Below are 10,710 nucleotides of genomic sequence, written 5' to 3'. Positions count from 1 at the left end.
CACAAAATACTCGCACTGTTGGTTGGAGGCGCTAGAGTACCTGCAGGTCTGACAGGTGGCTGACACACTGCCGTGTCGTAAAATGAAATCGTAAAAAAAAAAAAAAAAATGTGTGTAAACTATCTTAACTAAAAAAAGATAAATCTAAAAGATATTATTTTGGATCACTTGTCATGGTATTAAACTCTTAATTGGTTCGCAATCAGGTGCGATGAGTTTTGCTCAGGCGACTTTCTGGTCAGCTGACACAGTCTTGGGTCCTTCAAAGCGTAGTTCGGGAGCTGCTGCTGAGTGTCGGATCGTTTGACAGGTGAAGCGGAGTGTCAGACATAACGCGCACAGGTAAGCTTCGGTGGGCCTGTCACTATCTGGGATAAAACATTATAAAGACAGAAGATGTGGTTTGAATTGTGAGCGTTACGTTCGTCCTTTTATAAACACAGGAATCTGTGAACTTTAGCTAACACCTAGCATCACTAGCTTGCCTCCACCTGGCGTCTCGATTAATCGTTTTTAGGTCGTTTGTGCGAATGAATGTCGTGAAGTTACCTCAAGTCACTAAGTTTCTAGATGTTATGTGAACAGTTTTGACCCTTATTGTGTCCCGTGGTTCTGTAATTCTGTCTGTGTCATTCTCCAGGAGAGGAATCTGGGTGAAGGGTCACAGTCAGAGGAGGAGGGGGGGGGGGAGGGGAGAGGGGGGGGGGTGACGGTCAATGAAAAGTCAAACAACATAATGAAACTTTATGTATTTATGTTTTATACAGAAGCCGTGTGATAGTTTATAGATTTGACAGTTTTACTAGATTAAAACCCCATTGGTGTGTAATGTGGAGCAAAAGAGGAAGAGTTCAGTCTCAATAAAATAAATGACTTTATTGATCTAAACATAATATAATATTAAATACAAAATAAATAAGTACTAAAAAAATATAAAAACTAAGAATGTGAATATATACAACCAGGATTTAACTAAGCATTACTAGTCTTAAATATGAAAGATTAAATATGGAAGATTAAATGTAAATTTGCAAGTACTAAAAATAAATAATAATAATAATAATAATAATAATAATAATAATAATAGATAAATAAATAATAAATAAGTACTAAAAATATCAAAACTAAGAATGTGAATATATACAACCAGGATTTAACTAAGCATTACTAGTCTTAAATATGGAAGATTAAATGTAAATGTGCAAGTACTCAAAATAAATAATAATAATAATAATAATAATAATAATAATAATAATAAATAAGTACTAAAAAAATATAAAAACTAAGAATGTGAATATATACAACCAGGATTTAACTAAGCATTACTAGTCTTAAATATGAAAGATTAAATATGGAAGATTAAATGTAAATGTGCAAGAACAGAGTTGTAAATGGTTGTAAATTAAATATGGAAGATTCAATTTGGACAGTATTGACATACGTTGAAGTGCATGAGTGTAGTCATATTATAAGCAGAAACTATACAATATAACGGCGAGTACAGTGTCGTTTAAGGCCTTTGTGTTTATCCTCAGAGGGGCTAATGTGATGTCTTTCCACTGATAAGCAAGGACACATTACATTTTCATACGCAGCTTTTATTCTCTACACTGTAAATGTGAGGGATGTTGGTTTGTTTGAAGCTGAATGCAATACACTGAAACAAATACTTCACTATCACATAATTATACTCAAGTAGGAGTATAATATCCAGTTTGACTCAGATATTTAAATGACAGGTGCATACTACGGTTGACCTCCTGCTTACATAAGTATATCATCATCAACCTTTATTTAAGTTCTCGGCGAGGTCATTGAGGGTGACCTTTATTTACAATGATGCAGAAATGATAAACAACGAGGAATGAGATAAAGCTACTACAGAAAATAAAATCAATAAAAGAGCAATAAGAACAATAAAATATATACACTGAAATAATTTAAAAGCTTGAAATTACTACAGTGAGAAGTCAGTAATTAAAATAAAATAAAATGTAAAAGCTTGGAATTACTACAGTGAGAAGTCAGTAATTAAAATAAAATAAAACAGTTACAGTCAGGTATTGGGCGGTTAAAAATAATATTTCTAAAGTGTCCATAAGAGATAAAAGTGCTCAAGTTCAGGTCCTGTTGTAAAATGTTCCAGGAGTTTGCAGCACTAACACTAAAAGCAGTTTTCTCCAGGTCAGTCCTGGCGTGAGGAACCTGGAGAACCAGCCTCTCACTCTCAGGTTAAAGATGGACCAGGGTTCAGATTTAATAATGAGGTGATATATGATGGAAGCTTTCCAGTAAGGGCTTTATAGATAAAAAAGATACCAGCGGTTATTGCGTCTCTCAGTGAGGGAGGGCCAACCAACTTCATTATGGAGAATGCAGTGGTGTTTGTATTTGTATTACCTGAGGGGCTTTGTGGTGTAGTTAGACCAGTCAGACTGCACTGTTTTGTGATAATGACCGTGATAATAGTATATATATATATATATATATATATAGTCTCACTACTGATGGCTTATGCAGTTTAACATATTTAACATGATGGCATGTGTGAATTCAGACAATGAGAATGTGAATGTTATTGTTTTGTACATCCACTGCTTTGGCAGCAACAATTTTGATCTGTTCATGCCAATAAAGCAACATTAACTTGAACTTGAGAGCCTAATCCCTTTGGATGAACATTAACATTAAATGTATGATCCGTCCAACTCGTGAGCACATGACAGATTACTTGTAGGATTTAGAACAGGTTCATCTTGCTCTTCTTGATTTATATTTTGCCTGTTATTGTGTTGTTGTAATTATTATTTCTTTTATTGTCTTTTTCCGTTTTACCTTGGACTTTTAAATAATGTAACCTGCGGGGATTTTACATTTCTGGTTTGTATGTACCGACCCCAGGAAGAGTAGTGTCTACATAAGTAAATAAAAAGAAAACGGATTGACAAGTTTGTGAAAAGGAGCACGTGTATCATCATCTGCTCATTCATAAGTTTAACAAACTAAAAGAAAATCAGCCTAAAACAAGACTCCTGCAACTTCAGAGAGGTTATACTGAAACGGTTTAATTTAAATGTTCATTCTAGTTGTTCATTCATCGTTCTGGCCACTTAAAAGATTCTATTTTTAAGTGCTCTTGACCTCTACAGTCATACAGAAAGCTGGTTCTGTCCTCCTCTCTGATTGTATTTGTGTGTTCTACATACTGGATGTGTTGTGTGCAGCCCAGTTTAACTGCAATTATTATTATTTATTTTAAGAAAGCAGTGTCTTTCTTGAACCACAGGGATCTTACTAGGTGCATTTACGTTTCCGTCAGAACCAGGGTTATAACTCCTCTAATATTTCACGTTTTTCTCTCAAGAACAAAATGGCTTCCATGTTGCTGACGACGATGCGGAGCTGCCACGTCAGCCCTTCCTTGGCGATGCGGTTTGGTAAGGTTTTTATTTCTCCCAATTTGTTTTGCATTTTAACTAAAATGATTGTCGACAAAGATCTGCATCAGATACATCAGCTGACGTATGTTTGTAACATGTGTTATGAATACTTAAAATATATCAGCAGTCATAAAAAATATCATCTTTGGCCACTTTCTGTTTTTCACTTGACTCTGATTAGTGAATCCATTCTCAGATAAACACATCTATTCTTACAACGCTGTTGTTTTCTAATGTTGTTGTTTCTTATTATATACTGATAATTACTCCTGATGTTTCATCATGTGATGGTGAGATCATTGAAATAATATAAAAGTAGATGATAAGGAATATTTGTCTGTGTGTCCCAGGGGCCCGCTCTCTCAGTACGACAGCTCAGCTCCAGGCTCAGGGTAAGTCCACATTTTGGTCATCTTAGCGTCCGGCAGTGAGGTGCATGTGTAAGCAGCCGGTTCAGGAGGATATCCGTAGCAACACTCCTGGGTATTTTCAGTAGTGCATATGTGAAAACTGCTTGGGTCCGTTAAGCTGCTCTCTTTTTCATGTTTCAGTTCAGACAAAAAGCAAAAAGACACTGGCCCGGCCTGGTGTGAAGAACATAGTTCTGGTGGAAGGAGTCCGAACACCTTTCCTGTTGTCTGGAACCACGTACGTCTGTGCTCTTCTCTCATTGGTTAATTCACTGAGGATGTGGAGTGTGTTGTATCGATAAGAAAGTTACTCAGAACACGCTGTTAGACATGGAGATGAAGACAAGAACACTGTTTGCTTCAAATATTGAATTGTCAAAGAAAGTCTTTCGTCAGATGTTTGAAACAAAGACTTAATCTGTGCTTGAAGGTAAAAAGAAATGCTTTGTGTTTACAGATATGCTGATCTCATGCCACACGACTTGGCCAGAGCAGCTCTGCAGTAAGTCTTCTGTCTTTCTTTTCTTTTTTTGTTTTAGTTTAAGTGACACCAGAAGACTTCTCTTCTGCTTGTGTTGTCGTTCTTTTTCCTTTATCTCCTTGTTTATTTGAATTTTAAAAAGCCTCTTTAACATCAAGGCCAGGGGACTACAGATGAAAAGTAGATGTATAATAATGTGTTTTATTAATGCGCACCGTCCACTTCCTAAATAAACTGAATTGAATTCAGAATGAAAACCTCCTAAATGAAAGTTGAACATTGGCTGAACTCGTGTCAAAAGTTCTCTGAGTTATGTGTGAGCGCTTCACTCGGGGTGCCTTTTTTCTGTCTCCGTTCTGTCTTATTATCACAAGCCTGTTTCTCATTTTCTCAGAGTCTTTATGCATTTTGGTGTGACTGAAATGTTTCCATTTGGGTTTCCACAGGGGTCTGCTCAACAAGACGGGTGTACCCAGAGATGCTGTGGACTACATCATATATGGGACAGTCATTCAGGAGGTCAAAACCAGCAATGTAGCACGAGAGGTATCATCACACACACACACACACACACACACACATATATATAAGACACCTAATGGTCTCGTGGCCTCTCATATGTTACATTCACTCTCTTTAAGCTTTAGCATTACAGAATCCTTTTGAAACAAATGAGCGTACTTTGAGCTGCTTATTTCTGATGTGCACCTCACTCATTTTTTTCATTGTGATCTGCAGGCAGCTTTGGGTGCTGGCTTCTCCGACAAGATCCCAGCTCACACCGTCACTATGGCCTGCATCTCCTCCAACCAGGCAATGACCTCAGGTAGGAGCTCTATAGCAAATATCTGCTCTACACTCACAACTTCACTTTGCAAGAGAAAAGAAATAAAGAAAAGCAAAGTTCCAATGAATGCAGAATGTCTTTTTTGATTTTCATCCAAAACGAAACACCCAGGAGGAGTTGGCAGGTCATGCTTTTTTAAAAATGTTTTCCAGGTAATCAAAAACTAATAAAATATCATGAAGAATACCTACTACATTGTTAATTTATGTTTTAATTGTTGGCTCAGACACTTTGATATTGGCACAAAAAACTTGAAACATCTATATTTATATCATGACGGCTTTAAGACTTTGGTATAAAAATACATTGTCACATCATGGCAGGTTGAAGATGAAGTCAGACAGTCAGGTTGACATTTCTATCCAGATACGTGTCATGACCTTGGACTGTACGCAGGCGGACGATGCAATCTCTGTGCACAAACTGAAAGTACTTCATAATGTTTACAGTTTGCCAGTTTGTTCTTTCTGCTCCTTTGTTGATATTCTGAATATTTTAAACTACTCGAAGCGCTGACGTACTTGGATATGAATGCAAAGTTCTCATCATGGTGTCAGACTCTGTGGCTTTGACCGCCACTACAGCGCTGAGCCCGACAGGGAGAGTCTCCCACTATTAGGTTCACGTGTGAACAAGCAAGTCAGGAAGAACTCGGGGGCAGTTTGTCTAAAAGTTTCTAGAAATGTTCTGAAATGTTTTATTTAGTGATCCCCGTCCCCACTCTGTTTGACCTTTTTGTTTGTCTCTTCCTTCTTCCTTCTCCAGGTGCCGGTCTGATCGCTGCAGGCCAGTGTGACGCCATTGTTGCAGGAGGCGTCGAGTTCATGTCCGACGTTCCCATCCGTCACAGCCGTAAGATGAGGAAGACCATGCTGGCCCTCAACAAGGCCAAAACCGTCGGACAGAGGCTCAGTCTGATCGGCAGCATCCGCATGGCTCACCTCGCCCCAGAGGTACAGATTCACCCAAAACCTCCCAGAGAGTGTCTCACTGATCCTCCAGAGCTCCAGAAATCAGATCGCTCTTTGTATACTGTGCACTCTTTCCTCCTGTAACTGTGTATCATTTGTGCGTAGCTTCCCGCAGTGGCTGAGTTCTCCACAGCTGAAACCATGGGTCACAGCGCCGATCGTCTGGCCGCTGCATTCGGGGTCTCCAGACTGGAGCAAGACGAGTTTGCTCTGAGGTCACACACTCTGGCCAAAAAGGCGCAGGACGGCGGCCTGTTGGAGGACGTCATCCCCTTCAAAGTGCCGGGTAAACTCAGCTCCACTCTTCAGTCTCAAACACACCACACATCACACAGTGAAGGGTTATGATGTGTGAAGGCTCTGACACACCAAGAACATCGTCGGCCGTCCGTCCTAGTTGCACTTCCTGTCTCTCTTTAGCTGTCCTATCCAATGAAGGCACAAAAGGCCCAAAAAAACATCTAAAAAAGAAACAGACAAGATTTGAAAGACCAAGCAGTAAAATAATAACTAAAAAAAGAATGTATTTTTAAATAAAATAAAATAATTTAAAATGAATAAAAAATATAATTGTGTATTTAGAAATAAAAAATAAATTCTAAAATGATCAAATTTGTTCTTGTGTCTAAAACTACTAAAAAGAAATCATCAGTCTTATTCACAGTATTTTATAATAAGAGGAATGTAAAGGGCTTTTTTTAACAATATGATTTTAAACAAATAGAATAGTCAATATACTCCTCTGTAAATTAAAACTGTATTGAAAAGATTTTAAAAAATTTAAAAAATTTGTACACTGATTGTGTTTTTTTTTCAGGTCGTGACATTGTTTCCAAGGACAACGGCATCCGTCCCTCCTCCATGGAGCAAATGAGCAAACTGAAGGCCGCCTTCGTAAAACCTCACGGCACTGTCACCGCCGCCAACTCTTCCTTCCTGGTAAACACACACACACACACACACACACACACACACACACACACACAGGCCCTGCAGCATTCTCCGTGTTCTTAATTCCTCGTCTCTGGTTCAAAAACACTTTCAGCATTGACACAAGCTCTTGTCTCTGAGAGTGAAATAAACACACAAAGCTCCACACACTTCAAGCTACAAAAATAAAACCTGCAATTTACCCGGAGCTAAACACTGTTAGGATTTGATTGAGGGTGTCTTTTTTCTGTTCAGACAGCAACTTAGGATTCATTTTTTTGTGGAAGTCATCGTCTTTGCACTTTATAATGAACTTCTCGGGTAACTTTTCCAAACCTCTTATCAAACAAATTGTGTTGCCCTGCCCAAAATATCTTCCCCTGAATGTCTTTGAGCTGATTTCTTGTTGAAACACCGTCGCCGCGTATAAACTGCTCTGACTGTAAGTAAAGTGTTTGTTTGTTTGTTTGTTTGTTCTCAGACTGACGGTGCCTCTGCTGTGCTCATCATGTCTGAAGAGAAAGCCTTGGCTATGGGTTACAAGCCTAAAGCCTACCTCAGGTATCTGCACCCTCTCTGTTTGTCAGAGCACAATGAGATGTTAGTTTAAGTGCTTATACATTTTATATTTCTTTATCTTGGCAGAGACTTTGTCTACGTATCCCAGGACCCCAAAGATCAGCTGCTTTTGGGGTGAGTCCCTCTACATCATTTCAGCACCTTTTGTAGAAACAGTTTCTCTGTTGTCTGTTTCTCACTCTGCCCTTTTTGACTTCTTCAGGCCAACGTACGGTACACCCAAAGTCCTGGAGCGCGCTGGCTTGACGATGAATGACATCGACGTCTTTGAATTTCACGAGGCGTTTGCAGTAAGTTTGCTCTAAATATTTCAATAAGATACGCTCATTACTATATATACACTCATTATGATACCATACACTTTATTATTATCACAATGGGCAAATGTGTGTTAGACTGTAAGCACCGCCTCAACAGCAGCAATTAATAAATCACAATAGAAGTTAAAAACAATCCACATGTTAACAGAGAAGCACATGCAGCACCTTTAAAAACAACAGACAACATAGTGCACATTACTCAGATTGACCAATCCCTACAGCCTCAGGTATCATTATTTAAATTACTATATATGATTAAAGTGGGCACAAACAAGTTTTTAAAAACAGTTCAGTTTGCTTTGGGGGACTCTGTGCGGTCTGCCACATGGCTAAGATTCAGAAAAAAAAGAGTAACTAATCAAAAAAGAGTATATAAAGGAAACATTTAGCAACATTCAGCATTCAGACAATTACAGTCGAGTGGAGGATGGGAGACGGGTCAAACAATAATGTCATTTAGGAGGAAAAGATTGTGAATGCTTGTGTGTTGTCTCCACTCCTCACTCCAGCTCACACTGACATACTATGTACAGATGTGTTCCTGCAACTTTTACTTCTCACTGCAGCAATTCAGCGTTAGAATTCTCCTTAAGCAGAACTCCTGGTTAAACAAAAAACGATGATACTCTTTCACATAAGGGACTCTCTCCTAGTAAAAATCAGACAACCTGCGCCTCTTAAATCGTCCTGAGATGGTTGTTCACACATTTTCCTCACAGTGGAAAGTTTTCCTTTAAAGGGATGCACAACAAAAGTGGACAAGCTTCAGAGTCCGCTGTGATTACTTTTATTTTTACTCAATATAAATTCCATGTGCCCTGATGTATTCACTGTTCAAACGCAGGAGCAGAGAAGAACACACAGGCGAACAGAAAACATAATGAAGCAGCTTCAATAAATGCACAAAGATCCCACAGGTCACATGTCAGTCACATGATAAAAATGTCATCCCACCCCCCACCCCCCCCACCCCACATGTGGTGAATTTCCTGAATATTTCCTGCCGCGTTCACCTATCAGCTGCATTCTGATTTCTTGGGAAAAATCTGGTTGTTTGTGTTCACACGTGCAGCTCAACCTTAACATTTCTGGAAGTTTTAGGGGAACTGTGTGCATGTGTGAATAGGGCTTTGGAGCACTAATCTGAGCCTCTCAGTGGCAAAAAAGAAGCACTTTTATTGGACATCATGAAATTGGGTTGAGTTTTTACTGGAGTATTTCTTAAAGTTTGTTAACTTAAAGACATCTACATCCCAGAATATGTAAATTAAGATTTAATGCCAGAAGTTTCTGTTAAAGTAAGCTTCAACTGTTCTACCTCAAATCCTGCTCATTTATATCAGAAGACATCATGCAAATGTCTGGTATCTATGGTAACCATATGTGTTTTGTGTTTCCAGGGGCAGATCATGGCAAATCTGAAGGCGATGGACTCCGATTGGTTCGGCCAGACGTACTTGGGCAGAAAGTCGAAGGTAAAGAAGGCTACTGATCTATATTTCTCAGAATGGATTTGGATGATTTCAATGTATTTGTGTAGAAAGTCAATTTTAGTAAATATAGTTCATAGGATAAAAATGTTCTATCATTTGGGATTTGTTAAATCAGCATTTTTATGTAAAACACATTCTGAAATGTGTGTTGTTCATGCAGGTGGGGGCTCCTCCCATGGAGAAGTTCAACCTGTGGGGGGGCTCCCTCTCTCTGGGTCACCCGTTCGGTGCCACAGGCTGCAGGCTGGTGACCACAGTGGCACACCGGCTGAAGAAGGAGGGAGGACAGTACGGGCTGGTGGCTGCTTGTGCCGCAGGAGGACAGGTGATTAATGAAGGCTCGGGCTCGCTTTCAGTTTTTATCTTGTGTTTTTATTTTTTTAAATTTAAAACCTTTTTATTCTATTTGGTTGTTTTCCTCACAAGCTCGTTTTCTTATTTCCTCCAGGGTCACGCCATGGTCATCGAGGCCTATCCCCAATAAACAGAAAACATCATCTGCAACCTAAAATCTTCAGATTCACCATGACGACGACACGCTCGCTTACATCCAGACAACAGAGTGTACATACTAGCACCACTTTGCCTTGATCAGAGAAGTGTCGCATGCAGTACGGAGGGTGTTTAAGGGATCCTGTGTAAATTGAGCTTTTTAAATTATAGCATAGAGAATGTCGTCGAGGAATGTTTGCCTTTGATTTCGCGGACTTTGTGGTGCGACTGAGTCGATGTCGTCACTGAGTCGAATGTAACATAGTCAAATGGAAGCACTCAGAAGAGCAGGAGTGATCATCATGTTTATATTTGCTGTAAAATGTTTTTTCTAACCCACTGTTGGAATTAAATGGTGTGATGATAATCACATTAGAACACATTTTTTCAGTTTGCTCTTCTTTGTAGAAGCTCTCCCCCCCCCCCCCCCCCCCAGCTTTCATCCAGACATTTCATAACACTCTATTTTTTTCTAGTTAGCATAATTTGTATTTTTTTTACTTTTTACTTCACTGTATCGTTACTACAGAGTTCAAACATCACAGCAGAATACTTATTCTCCACAACATCACATCTTTGGGTTTGAGCCTCTGGCCCAGTCATCAGTCAAAGAGCTAAGTTGGGTTAATATGAAATAAAAGATGTCTTAGAAAAATGCAATTTTCAGGCAGCAGTGTGAAAAAGAAAAATAGCTGGTTTCATAACGCAAATTGTGGCGGGACATCTTTGGAACATTTTTGGATCTTA

General features: G+C 39.0%; 1 protein-coding gene across 1 annotated transcript; it reads left to right on the top strand.

Moving 5' to 3' along the window:
- The first annotated feature begins 215 nt into the window (after positions 1–215).
- hadhb (hydroxyacyl-CoA dehydrogenase trifunctional multienzyme complex subunit beta) lies at positions 216–10,345 on the top strand. The gene is made up of 16 exons (XM_020639952.3): positions 216–342; positions 3,365–3,437; positions 3,791–3,832; positions 3,992–4,088; positions 4,308–4,352; positions 4,778–4,877; positions 5,070–5,157; positions 5,944–6,131; positions 6,255–6,435; positions 6,967–7,088; positions 7,561–7,640; positions 7,725–7,772; positions 7,861–7,948; positions 9,379–9,453; positions 9,632–9,796; positions 9,920–10,345. Exons 2-16 carry the CDS (start codon positions 3,371–3,373, stop codon positions 9,953–9,955), a joined length of 1,422 nt encoding a protein of 473 aa, XP_020495608.2. The 5' UTR covers positions 216–342; positions 3,365–3,370; the 3' UTR covers positions 9,956–10,345.
- The last annotated feature ends 365 nt before the right edge of the window (positions 10,346–10,710 follow it).

This window comes from Labrus bergylta, chromosome 15, assembly GCF_963930695.1.
Source record: "Labrus bergylta chromosome 15, fLabBer1.1, whole genome shotgun sequence".
Lineage (NCBI taxonomy): Eukaryota > Metazoa > Chordata > Actinopteri > Labriformes > Labridae > Labrus > Labrus bergylta.
This window is presented reverse-complemented; position numbering and strand designations above follow the sequence as displayed.